The 22500-nt window shown below is 39.6% G+C and overlaps 4 protein-coding genes across 10 annotated transcripts in view; all 4 read right to left on the bottom strand.

Annotated features, from left to right (window-relative positions):
• The window catches only part of LOC137978671 (E3 ubiquitin-protein ligase UBR2-like), a 42523-nt gene extending 36766 nt beyond the window's left edge, over positions 1 to 5757 (bottom strand). For both annotated transcript variants that reach the window (XM_068825684.1, XM_068825685.1), the window contains exons 1-2: positions 5297 to 5757; positions 1721 to 1799 (exon numbers count right to left, since the gene is read on the bottom strand). In XM_068825684.1, coding sequence (XP_068681785.1) covers positions 1721 to 1799; positions 5297 to 5631 — 414 coding nt within the window. In that variant the 5' untranslated portion in view covers positions 5632 to 5757. The remainder of the gene's footprint in view (positions 1 to 1720; positions 1800 to 5296) is intronic.
• Positions 5758 to 8722: 2965 nt separating this feature from the next.
• LOC137979124 (uncharacterized) lies at positions 8723 to 11625 on the bottom strand. The gene is made up of 2 exons (XM_068826312.1): positions 10836 to 11625; positions 8723 to 10423 (listed from the first exon to the last, which is right to left on the bottom strand). Exons 1-2 carry the CDS (start codon positions 10869 to 10871, stop codon positions 8873 to 8875), a joined length of 1587 nt encoding a protein of 528 aa, XP_068682413.1. The 5' UTR covers positions 10872 to 11625; the 3' UTR covers positions 8723 to 8872.
• A 179-nt stretch (positions 11626 to 11804) lies between these two features.
• LOC137979125 (uncharacterized) lies at positions 11805 to 16483 on the bottom strand. Of its 3 annotated transcripts, XM_068826315.1 has the most exons (4): positions 16378 to 16483; positions 15981 to 16043; positions 15122 to 15215; positions 11805 to 14571 (listed from the first exon to the last, which is right to left on the bottom strand). In XM_068826315.1, the coding sequence occupies exons 2-4, from the start codon at positions 16011 to 16013 to the stop codon at positions 13382 to 13384; spliced, it is 1317 nt and encodes a 438-aa protein (XP_068682416.1). In that variant the 5' UTR covers positions 16014 to 16043; positions 16378 to 16483; the 3' UTR covers positions 11805 to 13381. The 3 variants fall into 3 exon arrangements, with proteins under 3 accessions (XP_068682416.1, XP_068682415.1, XP_068682417.1); XM_068826314.1 differs by lacking the exon at positions 16378 to 16483 and having other exon boundaries at positions 15981 to 16299; XM_068826316.1 differs by lacking the exon at positions 15122 to 15215 and having other exon boundaries at positions 11812 to 14571; positions 16378 to 16477.
• Positions 16484 to 17456: 973 nt separating this feature from the next.
• Positions 17457 to 22500, bottom strand: part of LOC137978782 (uncharacterized) — a 14944-nt gene continuing 9900 nt past the window's right edge. For all 4 annotated transcript variants that reach the window (XM_068825845.1, XM_068825843.1, XM_068825846.1 and 1 more), the window contains 3 exons: positions 22171 to 22214; positions 21262 to 21391; positions 17457 to 20099 (listed from right to left, as the gene is read on the bottom strand). In XM_068825845.1, coding sequence (XP_068681946.1) covers positions 18229 to 20099; positions 21262 to 21391; positions 22171 to 22191 — 2022 coding nt within the window. In that variant the 5' untranslated portion in view covers positions 22192 to 22214 and the 3' untranslated portion in view covers positions 17457 to 18228. The remainder of the gene's footprint in view (positions 20100 to 21261; positions 21392 to 22170; positions 22215 to 22500) is intronic.

Genomic DNA, 22500 nt, shown 5'->3' on the forward strand with positions numbered 1-22500 from the left:
GTTGGCAGCTTAGTTTGCTTTTTGCCATCCACCATTGCCTGACCTGCCTTTCCTACCCACCCTTCGTGAGTCTCTTCAACGCAGCTTTTTGGGTTTTTTTGGGATGTTTATCACATTCCATTCAGTTTGTAAACAGTGTTCATGATTTTTTTTTTCCCGATAGAGTCTATTATGTAGTTATTACATTTTTGGTTGTGTTAATAAAGGTAAGGATGCATGTCGGCTTGGCTTGGTTCAGCTCCCACTTGAGTGTGAGAACATGTTCTTCCAGTATTGCAAGGGTTTCAATAACTTTTAAAGTAGATGCCTGAGCTAATCAATGTAAGTGGCCATCTCTCTTGTCTTTTACAAGGATTTGAGTGAAAATCAAGGCAGAGTAGTAGGTGGTGAGAGGCAAATTCCTGACACACAGACAGCAGTAAACGGCCGGTGACCAGCTTCTAATGAAACCCCTGATATTGGTCATTATGTTATGGATTTGTGTCAGGGCTGTTAAAAAGGAGAACATGCGCCGTAGGGTTCTTATAGCCGAAATTTGGCTATTTGAACCTTACTGCGCCTGCTCACTCCTCGTGCTAACACGAATGCACCAATTAGAGATGCTTTTGATTGTTCTTCACGAAAACCAATGAGAAGACACTTTGTTTCAGGGTTCCCCAGAGCTCTTCTCTCCTTCAGTCAAGAGAAGAGCTCTGGGGTAGCGAAAACATGGCGTGCGTCGGCGAGTGGCGTTGTAGAGCCAAGAAATGACCGAAGAATAATTGTGTAAAGAGCTACGTTGATTTTAACGTGAACTAAACAGCAAAAGGAACCTTTGAAGTATATCTGGGTGAGTCTTGTAGAACTGTTATGTAAACGAACAAGAGTTTGTTGTAGAGCTTACACATTGTGAAATGACGGCAGAAAAGAATCATTGCGGCAAATTCGAACTTGGCAAATTTTTGTCCAGAAAATATGTGGGATGTTCAAGAAGAGCAAATAAAGAGCGAAATTTCGCTCAATTTTTCGAAGTCATTTATCCAACAGAGCGATTTTTCGCACTAAAAATGCGAAGTCAATTTTCGTTCGAAAATTCGCGTAGTTGGAAACAATAGGCCTTGCGAATTATCATGACTTTTCGTTGAAAATTCGCTTCCATCGAAAATTCAATATTTTTTCGTCGAAAAGCCAGGAAAAGCCACAAATTTTGGCGAAATATGTTTGCTTTACTTTTGCACAATACTGTAACATGGTAAAAAGGTTATGTTAAAAAAGCAATGAGTTTTCCCTAATCATCGCCAACCAACACCTCACCGACAGATTACCAAAATGTTACTGACATGTGAAATGAACTTTAATGACCAGTAATGACCAACGCATTTGGCAACACATGATCAACAGATGGTCAACCAAAGGTCAACTATTGACCCACCCCATTTGCAGACTGATTGGTGATTGCATCGGTTGGATCAGAATTCTCACCATTCCCTCAAGAACAATGTCTTTTGTATTGAAATACAAAATAGAAGAAACCAATGAAAGAAATGTCAATACATGCAATGATCTTTTGCAACACAAATTAATTTCTTTTATACACAAAATCAATATATTCAGTTACATCTTCAATGGAGAAGTTGATAAGAGAACAAAAGGGAAGTTATGCAATTCTCTTCCAATCAACCACAATTCCTGGCACCACGAACATACAATATACCATTAGAAGCAAATGTGTCATAAATACCTTGTAATGATGGTTTTTGTGAATGCTTTTTTGAAAGCAATGAATACACAAGACACATGTATTGTCATAGCCACAATCTCTGAAAAGAAAATAATTCAAATGACAGTGATATATGCATTCATGTATAAGCCAAGATATTGCTGACATCATCAATACTCCTAAGAGTGACACTTATGGATTTTACCTTTCTTATTAAGACCATATCACATGGAATACCCTACATAACCACCATTATGGAACTCTCTAAATGCTAAATCTCTTTGAGAAGGAGATATGCTTTGTTACAAACAAGGATACTTACTTGAATGATACACATTTTACCATCTTAAAATACATACATAATTTCATTGATTTTAATATTAACTAATTCAATGTAATCTTATATTCATGCACTATCCTAAAATTTCTTATTTCTGTTCTGTAGTTGGGCAGGCCCACATCAGCCATAGGCTACCTTCCTAGGTGCACTACTAAATAAAGCTGTACATACATGTATGTATGGTATGCACGATATTAAAATCTTTTTTTAAACCCATTCAGACATAATAATAATAATAATAATAATAATAATAATAACTTCACTTACTTTATGTAGATGACATTAAAGTCTTTGCTGCCTCTGAGTGTAAATTAAACAAGGTTTTATGATCAACCTGTAATGCTACCCAAGACATGGGTCTCCATTGGAATTCAAAGAAATGCAATGTCATTTATGTTAGAAGAGGTAAACGAGTTCAAAATGCTAAAGATCTCAGTTTGATGAAACAACAGTGGTAAAGAACCTTGAGTAAGGATTCAACTACAAGTTCCTAGGAATTAGAGAGTCAGTGATGCAAGATGGGAATCAAGCACTTACAGAGGCAACAAAGGTGTACTTGAAAAGATTGTCAGTAATCTGGACAAGTCCACTGTCGGATTGTAATCGCGTTATTGCAACAACCAGTTTGCTTTACCCGTGCTCACATGCCCTATGTGGACACAGCACTGGCCACTAGCACAACTAAGAAACAGAGATAGACAAGAAAGATCATCAGTGAAAACCGAGGAAAATATCCACTAGGCTCCACAGCTGCATTATATCTCCCCAGGCAGAAAAGTGGTCGAGGTTTACGGTCTATTGAACAAGAGTATAAGTTGATCAAGATAAAAGTGGCTGTCAAGTTACATGAGAATTCACACCCCATGATGAGAACTGTCCAACAATTTGAGCAAAGATCGGCAGAAAAGGGATTCTCCTCACTCATTAAAGATGCAAACAAGTGTGCTGAGGAACTAGGGATAACTCTGAAGTTGAATAACCCCGAAGCATCACCTGGAAGCACCAGAGATGAAGATCAAGGGACAGCAGATTAAGAAACATCTCAAGAAAGCCATAAATGAAAAGCTTGTGGCAAAGATCGAAGATCAACCTTGGCAAGGAAACCTACTGAGATCAAGATGGAAGGATGATCAATTGAGTCATGAAGGCTGTGTTGCATGGCTCAGTAATTGGATGCGTGCTCCTACCCACTGCATTGCTGGTGTTATGGAGTTGTATGAACAGCTCACTCCAAATAAACTCAGCTTTTAAGACTGGCACTATAGATAAGAACAATACGATATCACATGTAGAATGTGTGGTAAAGCCACTGAAAGTCTGGCCCATGTACTTGATGATTGTCCATCCCTAGCACATTGAAAATACTTAGAAAGACACAATTCTGCACTGAAGGAGCTTTTCTTTGAGACGCTTAGGGATATCAAGCTTGCGGATAAAGTTCCTCCATGATTCTCTCAAGTGAGGTCTACACCACTCTACAAGTCACCCAACACAGAAGCATTTTGGGACGTCCTGGTATATGCTGATCACACTTTTGTATGTTCTAATCAGGTGGATGCACACTTTGTTGATCACAAGAGCAAGAAAGTACTCATGGTTGAGATGAGCTATCCGTGATAAGATAATCGCAACAAGAAAAAAACAGAAAAGACAGAGAAGTATGGACCTCTATGACTGCAGCTGTAAAGACAACACCCACGATACGTCATCATGGATATACTTGGAGGCTGGTCCAAGGAACTAGAAATTGAGATGAGAAACATTTTTGGAGCAAGACACAAGGAAATTCTGATGAGAATGCAGAGCTGTTTTGAGCTGCACACTTAATATTGCTAGGACATTCAAAACAATCACATCTTAATACTTAATATTACTATAACTTTGAAGTTATTTTCAAGGGAAATCTAATTACCACGTAGGCCTTTTATTAATTTTTTTTTTCTAGTATTAATAATGTAGATCTGTAAATATACTTTTCCTGTTACGCAGATAGGTTACGTGATATGCCCTATCTTGCTTTATCTACCAGCATCCAAACGTTTGTACTGCTATAGCAATAATAATAATAATAATAATAATAATAATAATAACTTTATTTCCACTATCAAAACAATTAGTAAATATTTACAATTTTAAACTATGATCGAAATTAGTTAAAATTTTAAAAACTAAATCATATCTTCACGATAGAAAACTGTTTACAATATGTGAATAATTTAAAAATGGGAAAAAGACAATTAAGCATTTCTGAAGAAAAAGGTAATCAAAAATCTAAGCCTAAAATTATGAGTACAATAATAATTATAATAATAATAATAAGAAGAAGAAGAAGAAGAAGAAGAATCTTTTTATTAGCTCAAGAAGAATAATACAATGACAGATATTACAAAAATAGGAAGAAAAATAAAACGAGGTTAAAAGAAAGTTTGAGCTGGGGAACTATCTTAACCTAATTGGTCATCTACTCTGCTGAGGTTGGGAAGCGTTAAAGGGGACATGGACCTAGACGTTGTTAGCCCATTCACACTTAAAGCGCCCCAATTGACCAATAAAATCGTCTGGCATTAGACAGAGCAAGTCTCACTCTCAGGTGCAACCTCCGTCAGCACCACGAACAAAGACTCTTGCCACTTACAATTTATGTGCAGTCGTAGTGAAGGTTCATTTTTGTCACCATTGCCAACCACTGTTGTTTCAAATTTCTGAGCGTGCCTAGATAAGGCAGATGTCCGTGATTTGCGCACTTCCTACCTTAGAAGTGGTGTTTTTGGTGCTGACCAAAAGATGAGCAGACGCTGGGGACGAGATTGTTTCAGGTGGGGAGGGGTTATATTTTTATGACAGTCAATTGGTTACCAGTTTCTTTCCTTTCCTGACTCTTGTTTCCACACTGACTGCTTAGCACCATGTTTAAAAGTATTCAGACTGCTTAAATTACTAAATATGTGTGGTGGTTCAATTTTTTCCAGGTTCAAATTTTTGTACACCAGTTCAGTTTTGTTTTTCCTTTGTTTCAGATTATGTCACATGTGTAATGATATTGGATAAAGAAAAACCAAAATTGAACTGGTGTGAAAAATTCTAAACCAAAAAAAAAAAATTAACCACAACAAAAACAACAGTTTAATTGTCGATCTGTTCCCCAACAAAACAAAACTCGCGTCTAGCTTTTCATTTTCACAACAATTATTAAAAGTAAGACATAAGAAAAAAATTAAGGGGAAAAAGGTTCAATCAGCAAAGACAAAACTGCAAACCTGCAAGAATAAGTTGGTTCCCCAACTTTAAACACTTTCCCACAGAGCTGGGACGGCGAATTGGCATTCTGAAGTGTTTGAAAACCAACGACAGGATCTTCCCCGCACAGGAAATACTCCAAAGGCGTGAAAATAGTCCTCTGACATTTTTCTTCATTAATTGCTGCTTTAAGATTGGGAGCTGAGTATACTTCGAAACATTTGAACGCGTATTCAGAAAGATGTCGCATAAAAATACTTTGAAAGTCCTTCGTGATCCTCGCTTGGTTCACCCATCGTTTACCAAGTTCACCGAAAACCTCTTTGGGGCTTTCACTCGTTTCGAACTGACTCATCACCTCTTGATTATCCTAAATGAAGCTCTGGTCTTAAACTACATCGTAGAAGAAGCATTTCAACTCCCAAATTCAATTGTTCGCCGAAAATTTCCCTCAATTCGAAAGATGGCGGAAAATTATTGCGACCAGAATAACAGAAACAGTAGTATATAAAGTGTACATTAAGTGTACTTGATATACCGCTGCCTAAACATACCAGATATTCACTAAATTGTGGGTAGGAATGTTATGTATGGAGATGCTTGCGTTACTTGAGTTGCTTGACTTGAGGTGCTTAGGTTGTTTGAGGTGCTAAGCTTGGGTTGCTTGAGGTGCTTGGGTTGCTTCCCTTTCCCCATTAGAGATGATAACTTTAAATATCTGTTCACTTTTGGTTGCCGTTGCGGGAAATGATCTTCGCAGATATTGCATTCTCTCCCTCAATAAATCTAGAACAACCACTCATAATCTTAGTTCTTTTTCTTGCGTATCAGCTAAGTTGCGGAATGAGCCACCTGATTTTATCCGTACCTATGAGTTTACTGGTTTTAAAAGAGAATCCAGGGCCGCATTTTGTACAGCGGATTTTCTTTAGCTGTAAATGTAATGTCTCGAAGATATTAGCTCTTGAAGTTATTCTGAAATCCAACATGAAATAAAGTTTATGCGTGTATATGTGTTCCCTTTAGCCGGGCGCGTGCGTACACTTTGTCATCTGCGACTCCAGTGCTTACCATATGACAGATAAAATGACTTTTCCCTTGAGTATTTAAGACATCGAATTCTTTCGCTATATTGACTCGTTTGGTACGACGCTCCAGCGCCATGTCTGGAGATACTGCGTTTTTTTCTCTTGTTCAAACATTCCGTCCGCGCATGCGTAACTGCTCTGGCTCACCGACACTTAGCCTACCAAAAAAAATAGATGCTGGTTTTTCCAAGGAATTGACATTTCAGTTGATTTTACAGGCACAAACGTGACGTAAAATGGTTTTCCTGCTTATATAAAAAATACGTTTTCCCTTTTAACTTAATTAATTGTCTTCACACAACCACTAAGTATCTTTTCCGCATTAGAGATTATTAGTTTAAAAATCTGGAAGACACTTGTGTCCTAGCATGCGAAATGTTCACTTGTGGTAGTCTCAATTCCAGGCTCCCAGATAGTCGGGACAACGAAAACAACTGCGTGTGAAAAGCGAGTGGGGGTTTTTTAGCACGCATTTTCTTTCCGTACTATAGCCTGGAACAGGCTACAAAAACGTCGTGTACCAATTGTTCCCAGGTAGGTTTCAGGACCTTTCAGAAATTTTACGTAGTTTTAGATTTTATCGTATTACCGGACAAGTCAGGACAACAGAAAATAACTGTCTCTTGGTCAGGATAATTGTTAGTATGGTATTTTGTTCAATTTAAAAAATTATTTGATTTTGGACAAAACGGAAGTGAAATTATTCCCTAATTTCATTAGTCACCATTTGATTAGCTATTAACATCATGGGTGAAAAATTACGTTCGTAAGACGTCATTTTGGCACTGTAGGAAAAGTTGCCATGGCAATATTGTAATTTCACATCAACGCTAACATTTCTCTCCAAATTAAGGAGTAATTTGTCACCCATGTTGCTCCAGCGCAAGGACTTGTAAACTCATCGACCACTTTTATACTCTGAGCAAACTGAGCAACATCCCTGTGGGGTTATGAGGAGGACTCAAAGTGATCTGACAATGGCGGGACTACTGAAGACCAAAGAGGCAAACTTTAGCGGTTACGACATATTTTATTCTCTTACAAGCCATACGTCTAATTACAGTTTTACAACAATTTATCGCCCATAAAAATATGATATGAAGCAAAATTGAGCAAAATTACGAGAGGTTTTTCTCCGGGTACTCCGGTTTTCCATTCTCCTCAAAAACCAATATTTGACTTCATTCAGGTTAATTGCTAATTTCAGTTTACAGCATCCTCAATTAGTGCTCTAGCGCTACAACAACTCGACACTTAAATAAAGTTCCTTTCCGAGCTAGTCTACACAAGATTGATCGAGAACCCAGATGGAAATGTAACCTTTAATATGGACCGACGAGAGGGCACTTGTTTACCCGTTTTCCTTTACAACTACAGATAAGAACCCCGCGAAAAATGAAATGACGGGTTGGTTGGAGTCAAACAGTACGCGCTACCTGTGTAGAACACATCTGCACATAAACTTCTGGATCATGACTCAAGTGGGTCGTCGTCCATATATCACGCTTTGATTTGGTCTATTCAACACTATTAGTGATGAAATGTTTCCACCTGGTCGGCATATCGTTTCAAAGCGTTAACGTTCGCAAAAGGCAGGAAAATCACTTTCCCGAAAAAAACAGCATTTATCCTAATTGTGTCAGCACTCGTATCACTGAAGAGATTCAACTGTTATACAAAGGTAGGCATGTGTTTAAGGCGTTATAGAACTCGCGCATGTGCATACTAACCGCCTCCAATAAACGTAGAATCACTGGAAAAGAGTAACCTTCTTTCGGGCCTCAAATGTTTCCGGTGCTTATGAGAAACGGGCCAATGGTATTCGCCACATCTCCCATGAAACACTTTGTTTGCCCACAGTATTTTGCATAAGCGTTGTTTTCCAGGTAAAGCTATAATGCTTGCAGTCATGAACGCAATTTTAGCAATTGCGTAGAGAAGCCTGAAAAATTCAGGACTTCAAAAGGGGTTTGAATCCGTGACCTCGCGATGCCGGTGCGACACTCTAATTAACTGAGCTACGAAGCCACTGATGTTGGGAGCTGGTCATTTGTGGGTTCAAATGTCCCCTTTGTTCATTTCATATACAATTTCGTTCGTTGTTTTCCATTGCTCTTGGGACTTGAAATCGTCCCGAGAGATAATGAATGTATCGCTCAAGCGGTAGGTATTGGAGCATTATGAGATTTGCGCATGCACAAACAGGGTTCGACAGGAGTCAACTTGTCGTAAAAGACGTATTTATCATATTACAATAGACACAAATTGGTTCTTATTACAAAGAAGCTTCAAGTTCTTTATTTTTTTTTCATTTATAACCGACTGAGTTTGAGTGTTATACAACCGAAGGGGAGCATGAAATTTTATGTACATACCATCAGTCAGTTTTAGAGATATCACTTAGAGCGCGCCAAAGGGTATATGAGACTTGATTAAAACTGAGTGTAAATAGTTTATTACCCACTTTTTTCTTGTTTATAACATCACAAAATATATTTTTTTAACTGCCTAGTTACTCGGTTCAAGTGTGCTATGCTCCTTATTCAATTGCAAGTGACTGAACATGCTCATTAAGCTCTCTTTTGCCCCCAGCAACTGTTCGTGGGACGGACCGGCGATGTTATCTTCTGTTTCAGTATCCTTCAAGTTTATATCAATTACAACCTCTTCGTTTCCTTTCAAATCCTCAGTAGCATGAGCTTGTTGCACTTTACACAGGTGCAGATCACTAAACATACTTGATAAGCTTTCTTTTCCCGCTACCAGCTGGTTGTGGGACGGCTCGGTGACGTTATCATCGATTTCAGTTTCTAGTATAACTGTTAACACCGCATTTTCTCCTTTGCTATCAGGCTCAGTAGCGTCCTTAGTCTCTACTGTTTGCAACTTACGAGATCGAAAATAATTTAACATGCTTATTCTCCGGCTTTTGCTTTCTTCGCATTTTTCTGTGTGAGTTTTCTTCAACGACTTTCGTTTTGCGCTGACTGTGAAAATAAGAAGTGAAGCTACGACTTCTATAACACGGAGGCAACTCTCCAATGTCCACCACGACCAAGCGTCAACAAATTTCGAGTCCGAGTAAACGCCAAAATCACTAACGCTAGCGTACAAAAACAGTGCGCTGAGAATGAAGTTATTGACACCAGAAGCATAAATCAAACGAATGTAAAGTACATCCCTTTTGCTTTTCAATTCTCTTTGCCCGAAGAGTTTTCTGTCTAATTTGTAAGCGAGGATGAAATAACCGACGCCGAGGATTGTTCCCCAGACAATGAAAAATCCTTGACAAACGACAAGCAAAACTTTGGCCCCAATGAACTTTGATACAACAAATTCTGTAGTAATCACATAAGCAAAGTGACACAGGATGACTTTTAAAATGACGCTGAACTTCTGCATACTTTGCGGAGCCACTGAAATTTTTGCTGTCTCAACAAGTGCCAGAATAACGAGGCAGTCCGATGACGTAAGACATGGGCTACCCAATGCCCACATAAAGCGCAAAGCACGTGGGTTATTGATTGTGGTTCCTTGCATGTACGGATCCGTAAAGAGCACAAATGCTCGGGTAAAACCTAAAATGAACATGACAATGTTCAAACAAAAGCCTAGATATCTCTGGTGGAGTCCAACGTACAGATTCATACCAATAAAAAAGGTGGAATAAATTGCAAAGCCTAAAAATGTCACCGCGAATAGATACACGTGAATATCCCAAGCTACTCCCCATTCGTTAAAAGCTTTGGACCAATCTGGTTCGGGCTCAGGCTGAGACACAGTTTCGGGTTCAGGTTCACTGTTTGAGTTTGCAGCGAGTGAGGTTGTGAGAGCAGATAGGCCAGATCCAACTGTAACAGCCAATGGTGCTGAGAAGACTTTATGAAATCTGTTAAACGAAATATTTCTTTCACTGTCCTGGAATATCTGAGTTTTATTTGGAGGATGCGAAGTATCTGTTGGACGAATTCCGTGCTTGATTCTTGCATGAGCCGCAGCTGGGGTGTTAGAAGATTCTCTTCTTTGGGAGGTGATTTCTGTGATAGACAGCGTCAGCGCCTTTTGAATACAAACAATAATGCCATGAGCCAAAAGTCAGGTCCACAAATTTCTAGAAAAATCTAAAGTATGCCAAGAGTACTGAGCTCTATGTTTGTTTGCGAAACACGCTTTAACATCTAGTTTGATGCAAAACAGTTAAACATGACATTGAGCGCAACAGTGAGGAAATGTAGCAGCTCTCAGTAAAGACTAAACAATTGAACAAATGATACAAACTTCAAACAACAGACTCTGCAAAGGTACTGAAAGATAGCCAACTTTTTCATAGCCACAGCTGTGCTTCTCTATCCTTTCATCCCTTCATACACACTGATTTCATGGAAAAATGATAACAGATAATATTCTATCCGCACATTCAATACAATAATTAGGGATTTCAATCGCACGTGGATATGTAGAAACTTCTTACCATCATTATACAAGCCCACTTTGATTTCTCACTCATTCTTTTATCACCGAACCACGTCGCCGTTGGTCGGTTTTTTTTTTGTATTCTGAACTGAGGAAAAATCGATCAATTTGAGACTCAGATCTTCAGCAAAACACAGTGACGTCATAATAGGTTTATATTTCAATTAAAGTGACGTGAATAAAAAAGTGATGCATCTTTGCATTAAAGGAAATGCACAAAACGGCGGCTTGCAAAGATATTATAGACAAGCCTACAGACAAGTGTGGCCTTAAAGAGGATTTTCAAACAAAGAGTAACGGTAGTCTGATGTAGGATTCCCAAGTCAAAGAGCAGCACCCTGAAAAAAGGAAAGGAAAGGAAGTTTATTTAAGAGTCAAGTCTTCTAGCGCTGAAACACTAATTGAGGACACTGAAAAATGAAATCAACAAATAAACGCAAATCAAATGTTGTTGTTTTTTCTCGCTCTAATACGTCGCGTGCTCAAGCTCCCTATTCTTGCAGAATTAACTATTCGTAGTGGAGATTAATCATGTGAGGTGCTATTTTCTACTCACGTAAACCATGTGAGCGTTGGCCCTACTAATAGAAATGGGCCCACTCAAAGACAGAGAAAAACTCTGACCAGAGCCAATCAGTGGCAATGTAACTTTGTCGTATACGCGCGTTTTCTTGTGCCAAGGGCCGCCTGCACGTACTTCGCTAAGGTTGTGATTAAATACTTATATTAAGGTGCCTTCACACGGCAAACTTGAGTTTGCAAACTCAAGTTTGGCAAACTCAAGTTGGTGTGTGTGAACGGCACAAAACAGTCGGCAAACACGTTGGCAAACTGTTGGCGACAAATAGAACTTGTCTCTATTCTCGCCAATAGTTTGCCAACATGTTTGACAACTGTTGTTGTCTTTCACACACACCAACTTGAGTTTGCCAACACGAGTTTGCAAACTTAAGTTTGCCGTGTGAAGGCCGCTTTAGATAGCGGAACGGATGCTAAGTGAGGAGAAAATGGTTGGCTCATTTGACAGCTTGAGCATTATGCGGTTGGCAAAAGAAACTTCGTTGATTTTGGCTTTATTAAAGCGCCCAGTTGGAAACCGCTGCATAATTTATACCACAGCAAATTTTTCAGTTCCAATCTCCACGAAGAAAAAAGCCTCTCAAATTTGCGCGCGCGCAAAAATAAAATACTTGAAAGTTTGCAACGCCGGCAAGTAAACTTTTTTCACTCACAGAGAAGGATAAGTGTGGAATGCCTTACATGCATGGAACGCGTCATCTCACTGAGTAACGTATTTGCTAGATTTTTTTCTTATTCAACAAAAAATGGCAAGTCAGGTTAAAGTAATTTTCCTAGCAAATTGCTAGACAGGTACTGGTCATACAAGAATAGGGTTGGCCTTGGTTCTATTCAAATAAAGATGATTCTTCACCATCACATGCTGCGGTCGCCATATCGAACCTTCCAAATTATGTGAACGCGAGACTGGAAAACGATTGGTTAGTGCCATTCAACAAGAGGCAACTTATTGAACGGATAGAACCCATCTCTCTTTCGTTCAACTACGTTCAGCAACATTCATCGTGTTGAACGGTCTACTTCAATATTCAACACTGCACGACACACTCTTCAATATCTCTCCAAAAAATCAGGACTGCTTCCAATTAGGAAACATGTGCTCTTATTGAGTAAAGCTAACTTAAAGTGCCTATCACTCAAACACACTCTTTCACTTTACTTATTCTCCGTAATTGTCCCAAACATCATGTTGCTTCTAAAACCTTATGACTGAATCTTATTGGAAGACGAGAAAAGTGGTCATACTTTGATCAACAACCGAGCAATGAAGGGGAATGGGTTCGGTACCGCGTTGACGTCACACATTAATTTGCATTGCTGTTTTCAAACTATCTCGATGCAAGGCAGACCGCCGGACGTCAACCCGGTATCGGACCCATTCCCCTTCATTGCTCGGTCATGGATCAAAGTATGACCACTTTTCCCGTCTTTCAAAGCCAATAAATAAGTGAATAGGCCATTTCCGAGTTCATGTCTGCTTCCTCATAAAGGGAGTCTAAGTGCCAAGTTTTTCTTGTGAAAATTAGTTTTCATTCATATGTAAAGAAGAGCTAATTACCATCACAAAAAGTTTGCACTTTGACTCGCTTTAAAGAGGAGGCAGACATGAAACTCGAAAATGGCCTATTTCAATCAAAAGGTTCTGAAAACAACACATTGTATTTGGAACGATTTTGGAAAATAAATAAAGTGAAAAAGTGTGTTGAGGTGATAGGCACTTAAATTATTAAGTGAAATTGTAAATCAATGAACTTTCTGTCTTGTCTTTGACAACTTGCATCAAATGTCGCACACTGGTTAGTCCAACAGCTGAAGCCTCATGATATCAGTGACAGTTGGAGCCTCATGAAAATTGGCCTGCATCGAAAAATGAATTCAAATATTTCCAATTTTTTGTATTCCTCCCCTCCGTAGCACTGGCACTGGTATGTATGAGCTAGGAACCACGAAATGACTTAACACTTGTTACAGTGTACTGGTCTCGGTCAGACCTTCTGCAGCAGTGTTCATCGGTGATACCAAGTTAGTACTGGGCAAGAGTTCCATCATAGCTTGGATCAAAGCTATTTCGCGGAGGGCAGTGAACAGGCTCATTTTCCTCCCTCGCTCGGTATTCCTTTCTTGAAATGCTTCACTCTTGGACTCTAAGGAATTTCTCTCGGACGCATGATGAGCGGGATTAGAGACTTTGTCAATTGTACCTTTTATCCTTGTGCGTTTTGCACTCACTGTAAATATCAATACGCACGCTACGACTTCGCTAAAGCGGGAAAACGTTTGCAGTGCCCACCACGACCAGGCGTCGACGTATCGGACGTCTGAATATACTCCGAATACACCAAACGCGGAATAGAGTACAATTCCACATAGGAAGTAGTTTGCAGCGCCCGAAGCGTAAATAAGGTAGACATAGATTTTATCTGCTCTGTCTTTCGGGGTTTTGTGGCTGAAAAGCAGCTTGTCAAGTTTGTATCCAACAGCAAAGTTTCCTGTTCCAAGAATGCAGCCCCATATCACGAAGAACACCTGACAAAACAGGAGCATCACTTTGGCCTTTGCGTGCGCTCCAACAACAAAGTCAGTGATGATTACTAACGCGAAATGAAATGAAATAATGGCTGCATTGACGCTCGCTTTTTGTAATTTTGGCGGAGCGATGGAGATATTTGCGGTTTCAATGAGAGCTAAAATCATCAAGCAATCGGCTGCAGTCAAACATGGACCAGAAAGGGACCAAATAACACGCATCGCTGTGGTATTGTCAATGATGTGCCCCTGGTGATACGGATCAAAGTACATTACAAAGGCCCTTGTGAATCCAAATATGGTCACCATGATATTCAGGCTCAAACCAAGATACTTTCCTTCTGTGCCGTCGTAAATGTTGGCGATGATGTAATACCCTGCATATAGTCCAATGGCGAGAAAAACTGTAGCGTACAGATAAATATGAAGTTCCCAGGCCCACTTCCAAGTATTGTAAGCGTCATTCCAGCGAGGTCCTGGCTCAGGCCAGTTTTCGGGTGTTCCCTCAGTTGGGTACCACATGAGACTCCAGTTTCTGTCAGACTCCGTGTTTAACCGATATTTACTTGCAGTTTTGTTCTCTGTTTTTTCTTCAGGTTCGGCCCTAAGCTTTCGCTGCGTTCGCTCACCTGAAAACACACAAGCGACGAATGAGCCAGACGTGACATTAGTTTACAATCTCTGCGTGAAACTCTGATATATCCATAAGTGTCCGCTTACTCTTCTCCCCAACCGTCAACATCACTCGTGACTTAGCCTGCAATCAGCAGGCTCTTCCGTTGAAATGGCGCGCGGTCGAAATATAGGGGCTTGGTTACTATTTCCAGTTCCGATAGTAACCAAGCCCCTCCATATTTCGACCGCGCGCCATTTTCAACGCAAGAGCTTGTTTGCCTAAGCTAAAAATAACGTCGGCCATTACCCTTACCTTATTGTTGGAAATGGGTAGGAAATGCTTAGACGTATTTTAAGGGACATTTGGTGTTGATCAAATGTCAAAATTGAGCGTGCATCAGATTTCTTGCATTTCAGGACATAAGTGTGAAACTCAGCAGTTATTTATCGATCTGAGATACATTCATTCACGAAGGAATAACGTTACTTCTTTTGTTTTCAGTACCGGAGGATATGGCGAAGCAATGATCCAATGGTGTATGTGACGCGAAAGAAAGCGTTTACCTTGATCAGACGAGGAAAGGGACATGTCTTGTAGAAAATAGGTCGTTGATGTTCCATGTAGTCTACATTCTACCCAACACCAGAAAAAAATTATCTAAAGCATATGAAAAAAGAAGTTCAAAGTACTGCTGTTAGTTTTTTCTCGCCGATATTTTAAGCGGCCCGATAAGAAGGGAGCCGTGTTTAGCGAGCCATAGAAGGGGTATCCCCATAGCAAGTATAACTAACCTGCGATCAGGCCGATTTTTAGCTTCGCCCATATGTTCTCTGATCGCAGGTTAAAGTATAACCAACTGCAGAACTTTGCACAATGCCAAAAGACCTTTTTACTGATGCTCAAGTTGGTCTTAAGAAGACTGACTCTAAACAACCAACAACCTGGCAAGAATCATGCCCGCCAACTCCCTCAAAGGCAAAAGGTTCTGATACTTTAAAACGATTGCCAGCGGCTCCCAAGCAAAGTAAAGGAAGAGGGCTCTTATCTATCTCATAAACATTTGGTAGTGTTTGAGGCCCTAATGATCATGGAACTGAGCGAAGAGACAACACCGAGATGCTCTTGATTTCAAAACGGTAACAACAAAAATCACGGAAACAACATTAAACTTTTCAAGCGAATTACGTTCTCACCTTAAAAAATTATATTTTAAGCTATGTTGGTACCTCGATTAATAATCACCATTACTGGAATGTATTTTAAAAGAATATTAACAAAGAATACGGGTGTGTACCTGACATTGTGCGGGGAGAAAGATCGGCGAGAGAGGAAAGGCGAACTTTTCTCATTCAATGACAAATGTTTTGATTTTTTTAGATATACATTCGTACGATAACTTTTTTTCAAATTGATAAAACTTACCAATACTACTAAGGCCGTACTGATTTCCTTCATAGTCACTTTGTCTGCGAGTCTTGTTCCAAGCTGAATGCATATATTTATCAGGAAAATGTTCATTAACTTAGTATTGGAGCAAGTTTCCACTTCTTCAATGAAAAGAGAGCTTAATGAAGAGTTAGTCAAGTGTCTTAAAATTGCCTTACATTTAATGAAATTCGGTGAATCAGTCGAAGACCGAGAAAACTGCAATGAACGGTTTAGGTTACGTATTTGAGGGTCTCGTAATTTCCTACCGTTTAGAATTTTGCTGAAAAAAGGCAACACGGTGGTACCGCTCGACAAATAACTTCCTCTTCGATTGACAACATAAATGATGAGGGAGCAACTTTGTTTGCGTTTTATTGTAAATGCGTCTTACCAAGTTGAGCCACTGTCATATTACACGAGAGCACACAAAAGCAACCTCTAAAATCAGCTCTTGTTGAAGAGTAGAGCAAACAATTGCGTGCTAAGAGGTGGTCAGGTTTATCAAACTCCCCAGACAATAATTTCCCTCCGTCGGGTTATATTACCGTCTGTGGCGAAATCTAGCATTGTCATTCTGAGACTTTCCGTGGAAGAGTTGGTTTTCTTTAATGAAAAATATATTGTGAAAAACAAAAAGGAAACAGTCAGATAAAGCAATAATGAATTGTCACTTGTATAAACAGGTGAATCATATAAGAGAAACCCGCGACAAAGTAAATAATTGTTGCGTCAATGATTGCTTCCCATGAGAACACACTGATATCGGCCTGTGATGATTACCAATCTGATTGAAGAATTGCTTTGGTTTTGTGAGGTGTCTGTAAACAAATTTCGTATAATAGAACTATTTCTTCACCTTATCCTGTTGAATTACGCACATCACATCGTTTTCAATAACACAAATGCCTTGTCAAACGCCAATACTTTGTTTAACTGTGGAATATACCAAACAGAATATTTGTTTAGGAGTTCGTGGGAGCCATGTTGAATCAATATCTATCACCAGCCATATTAGTTTTATGAAACAAATAAGATCATTTGCACAAGAACCGAATTCAATTTCCTAAATCATGGCCGCGGTGACACAAGACAACACTCTCTAATTGAAATCTGGATGCTTTGTAAACTATCGGCGGAGTATGGGGAGAAAAATCTCCTAGAGAAGAAAAGAACCGTGAATATAATAAGCCATTTCCGAGTTCATGTCTGCCTACTCTTCAAAGCGGGTTTAAGTGCCAAGTTTTTCGTATGAAAATTAGTTTTCATTCATATGTAAAGTTCGTACTTAGACTCGCTTTGAAGAGGAGGCAGACACGAAACTCGGAAATGGCCTATTGCAATTCCATCTCACATATGGCGTCAACAGCTGCGAATTGAATCCAACTGGGCATAATAATCTTTGTCATATCATATTCGCAGTTACTTGAAAAGAAGTATTCAAAGCGGAAGAAAATTGTGGTTGAAAAAAAGTCAATCAGTTTGCTGTGTTTTATTGAAAAAGTCTCATAATGCATTATGAAAGTCTATCCAGTCGGAATCACTCTCACGTCCGCGCGATCTCTCAGGAAAAGAAAACGAACAAATGGAAAATCTATATGGTTTGCGCCAAAATGGTAAAAGGCAGACATTTCGAGGTTGCTTCCTAACTGAAGAGTTTTTCTTGCGCATGCGTCATGTTTTTCAAAAGGAAACTGACCAACACATGACGAATCTGAGAGGAGAAGGACTAAGGGTCCTTATTGGAGTTGAGCCCGCAGGCACATTTTCTTTTGTTTAAAGCTACATGCAAAAGAGGCTTAAGAATCAATTCATGACAAAATGAACCCTTGGCCTCGTTCATGTGATAACCCCGATAAGGGCTATTCAAATACACTTCAAGGCAGTTTTGAGTTCGTTTAGGTGAGATGTTTGATAACTGAAAATTGGTCTGGGTTGAAAACGGCGTCTGCCACAGTCTAAAGTGTGTCGAAAGCCAGAGCGGATCACAGGTGCAGTTTGAGTAAAAACAAGGAAACCCTTTTTCAAAAGTGACTTCACTCGAATATCTGTAGAGTGGTGGGTCAATTCCACAAAACGTCTGGCTTTTTCACCATTTTGACGCACATGTTAAAGATTTTTCATTCAATTGTTGGGTTAATTTTCGTTGTGCTACAAAAGCATTTGACCGGGAGAAAAGAAAAACTGTACATGTTGTAAAACGAGTTAAAGTGAGTTTTAATTTACAATAACAGAACGGGCGCAGTCATGCATGTTCAACAGGAATTGAATCTGAGTCTTCGCAGCTGCTGTCCTTTTCTTCCACTTCACAGAGTTGGCTTGGTTCTGTTACATTACCAACGCGATTATTACTGACCGACGAAAACATACTTGACATTATTTGTCGCAATCTGTCTGAACTTCGCTTCTTCGCCAAAGTAGGACGATGGCTTGATTCACTCTCTCCTTCAAAAACAGACTCCTCTTTAATGTCTTCCATCATGGCTTGGCGTTTACTATTCCTTTCTGGCCTTGTTTCTTGATGAATGGAGAACACATTTGTCCGCCTTTCTTTGCTAGGAAATCCGAGTGCAGCAATGACCGGCTTCTCGTGTCGATCATTACAATCCTCTTTCGGGTCGCCGTTGGCTTGACTCAATGAATTAGCGAAATTAGAGATGGCATTGCTAATGCTTGCATCATGCATTGCAGAAAATAAACTCTGTCTTCGTTTTCTTTTCCCAGAGGGAACAATGGATGGAGCGTCTTCCAGCTGAGCAATTCTATTTTCTATGGAAGTTTTCTGCATGTGCGAAAACAGACTTTTCCTTCTGACCCGACCTCTTGCCTGAGAGGCTTTAAATTCAACAACGGGTACATTTCCGTTGTCAATAATATTGTCTCCCGAATAGACCGTCAAAACTGTTTTCCCTGCACCATTTCCAAAATTCGAAATGTCAGTTACTTTTCCTCTGTCCCGTAATTGGTTACAGAGCATGCGCAATTTACGAAATGCCGAGCAACCGGGTGATGTATCAAATATTTGCGACTGCGAATCAATTTCGGAGATATCATTGACAGCTGCCTTTACACGAGTTCGTTTGGCGCTGACGGTGAATATAAGGACGCATGTTGCTACCTCACCCGAACGAAAAAGAGTTTGAAGAGTGAACCAATGCCACGCATCTACAAAAGTAATGTCAGTATAAACTCCAAATACGCTCACCATGGTGTAGATCATAACCCCGCAAATGAAGAAATTGGCAACTCCCGAGGCGTAAATCAGAAAGATGTATATTTTGTCTGCTTTATCCTTTTCTTGTTTATGACTGAACAGTTTCTTGTCAAGCATATAAGCGAGCCGCACATAACCAGCACCCAAAGTAATTCCCCACACGCTAAAAAACACTTGACACAATAAAATCATCAATTTGGCCTCCATGTACATTGAAACTATTGTATCTGTGACGATTACAAGCACAAAGTGAACTGCAATTACTATGGAAATTGTTCTGAACTTTTGAAATATTGGCGGTGCTACAGATACTCTGGAAGTCTCCACAAGGGCCAAAATAATTAGGCTGTCGGAAGCAGTCAAACAAGGTCCTCCGATTGACCATAACAGGCGCATAAAAAATATGGCATTTATTAAGTCCCCTTGGTGATAGGGATCGAAAAACAGAACAAAAGATCTCGTTATTCCAAACAGAAGGACCATGGCGTTTAAACATACACTCAGGTACTTGCGTCCCAGACCGTCGTAAATATTTAACACTACATAATATCCAGCATAAACCCCAATGATGAGAAATGCAGTGGCAAATAGATACACGTGTATGGGCCATGCAGCCTTCCACAGTTTAAAGGCCTTTTCCCATTCAGGCCCAGGTTCTGGCCACGTCTCTGGTTGCGCGGTTGGCTCTGACCAAATTTCGCCCTCTGCCTCGGGTTCCGATTCACCATTTGGTGTAGGGTGGCTTTCAGACAGAGGTATCTCCGAGGCACCAATGGAAATCTCTCTCTCAGGACTAGGCTGATTGGTTGAGTGGGTGGTTGCGACAGATGAATCGTTTTGAAGTGAAGCTTTACTGTAAGAACTAGGAGTAAATGGTCGTGAATTTGTAGAACTGAGGCTTACTAGAAATAGAAAATAATAGATTTTTTAGAAACTGCGCTTTCAACTTTCGCCGATACCTCAATAACTGAATGAAAAAAAAAAGCCTGCGAGCACTTACGAGGTCGTATTAACTCCGTACAGAATCGTTCTTTAGTGTTGTACTTCCAATATTTTGATTATTCTATTTCATACTATTTACGCGAACAAATCACTGTGGAGATGTTTTACAAACTGCAAGCCGTTTTCTGCAAACCCTACCGTACAAGAGGGCCAGAAGCATGCGCTCAGCCTTTCCTATGTACATTTCCAGATCCATCCGTTTCTTTTGGTCACATGGACGGAGAAACGAAGGGATCACGTGACCAAAAGAAAAGTAGGGCTTTGCCGGGACGAGAATAGGAAATTGCTTTTGTTTGCGGAAAACTGCTTCAGATTGAAAACATCATTTTAGTGAACGTTTCTGGGTAGGATAAGCTAAGGAAAAACGCCACAAGGAAAGGGTGGGAATCGAACGCTAAACGACCCTTTTGAATGCAGGAAAGAGTGAATAGGCCAGTTTCGTATTCTAACGGTTGGACTGGATTTAGCATGAAATGGAGGCTAATGCGGGCAAATTAATTTGCATTTGAAAAGATGTGCCCGCATTAGCCTCCATTTCATGCTAGATCCAGTCCAGCCGTGAGAATTCGAAAATGGTCTATTAGATAAGAGTGTTGTTATGGCATGGGTGAGCTCCCAAGCACAATCACAGAAATGAGCCTACTTTTAGAATGCCCGTTCCCGTCAAAATCAGCTGTCATGTCCCTGAAAAAGACATGGCAGAAGCAGTCACGAGTGACATGGCTTTTTCTGATTGGTTAAAGTTGGGGGCCCATTGTTTGTTTCGCGCCCAAAGTTTATCTAAAAATAAATCCATTTGCGACTGTGCGACTGGCTTAGGCCGCAAAGTGATAGATGGACACTCTTATCTGATTCACTCTTATGCAGGATAAAGTTTTATTGAGATAAGAGAAAACCTCTTTTTCTCGTCACCCAATCAAATGTTCATTTCGAGCGCTGACAGGGCAAATGTAATTCTGTCTTTTTTTCCGATAGTCCTTGTAACATAGTAACGTCAGTAGTTATTTCTGAAAATGGATATTTAGCAAACAAGATGATTCTAAACAAAGGTAGAAAAATTACCATTGATTGAAGACGAAAATGATGCAGATGCTGAGATAGGCTCTGTGTTGATTTCTCTCCTTTCCACGTTATGGACCATCACAATAAAGGCTTTGGCCTCGTTGAAAGTCTCTTGCCAAGCTAAAAGTATCTGTAGACAAACATTCACGAAAATTAACACAATATAGCCTCATTTCAAAATATGGTTTTTAAGCTCGATTTTTATTTTAAAAAATGGTCGATATCATGGAAACCCAAATTTCACAATTGTCCTTAGATATGCTTCTTTCATCTAGGCCATGAGTCACAATAGAGAAGGTTGCAAGAAAAATAAAAATTGATGGACGTCACTGTTGCTAATTTAGGAGCATGTCAAAATGACAGAGTTCTGTCATCACCGGTAATACAAGAAAAAAATCTGTAAAGCCCTTTGATCCGAAACCTCCAGAGAGATTGCTGATGAAAGTGATATGGAGAATCATTCATACACGACCAGGACATAATATCATAAGAAAACTGAAAGATTTGATTTTGCGAACCACACTTTCTTTTGAAACCGAGATTGCTCGCCTTCACATGGTTGGAAAAAAAAACATTGTAATTATCAGTGTGTTTTTAAAGTAAACAAGGATTTTGGTCTAAACGCGAGAATACAGCTTGCTACGAACTAAACGTCGCTTGAGTCGTTGAATGATATCTTAATTTGGCAATGGGAAATGTGTTTCAGAATTGCTAGCAACCTTTCTGAGCGGTGGTATTCAATCTATTCCTCTCTTAATCTCTCATTTTATTTTATTAAATCTTTGAAATAAGCAGTCATCCTTCCAGTTTGATTCTTGATCAGTGAAATTCGCAGCGTGCATTGACCATTTCTCAATAAAAGTAATCGTGTTTGGATACGGCATAAAAAATGCAAATTTAAATACTCACCAGGTATATCCAGATTTGCATTGTGCCTGATAAATTACTTCCACCTTAAGAAAAAGTCAAGCAGAGGTGTTAGTAAAATAATACTTCAAAAATAAAATAAAAATACCTCATATGCTGTGTGTCTTCCGTACCGTTTTTACAAATAGAAACTGAAAACCAATGTGAAATACTTTTTTTTTTCACTCAGCTGTCAGCTTTAACGGCAATTCTTGGTTTGTTTGCAGAAGCATTAAATGGAATCAGGCAAACGTTTTTCTGTTGTTGGCAAATCATACTCAGAAAGTAGGGTGCTAAAAAAATCCTCTTTTTATCGAGGATAATGCGAACACT

Source organism: Montipora foliosa, chromosome 12, assembly GCF_036669935.1.
Source record: "Montipora foliosa isolate CH-2021 chromosome 12, ASM3666993v2, whole genome shotgun sequence".
Classification (NCBI taxonomy): Eukaryota; Metazoa; Cnidaria; class Anthozoa; order Scleractinia; family Acroporidae; genus Montipora; species Montipora foliosa.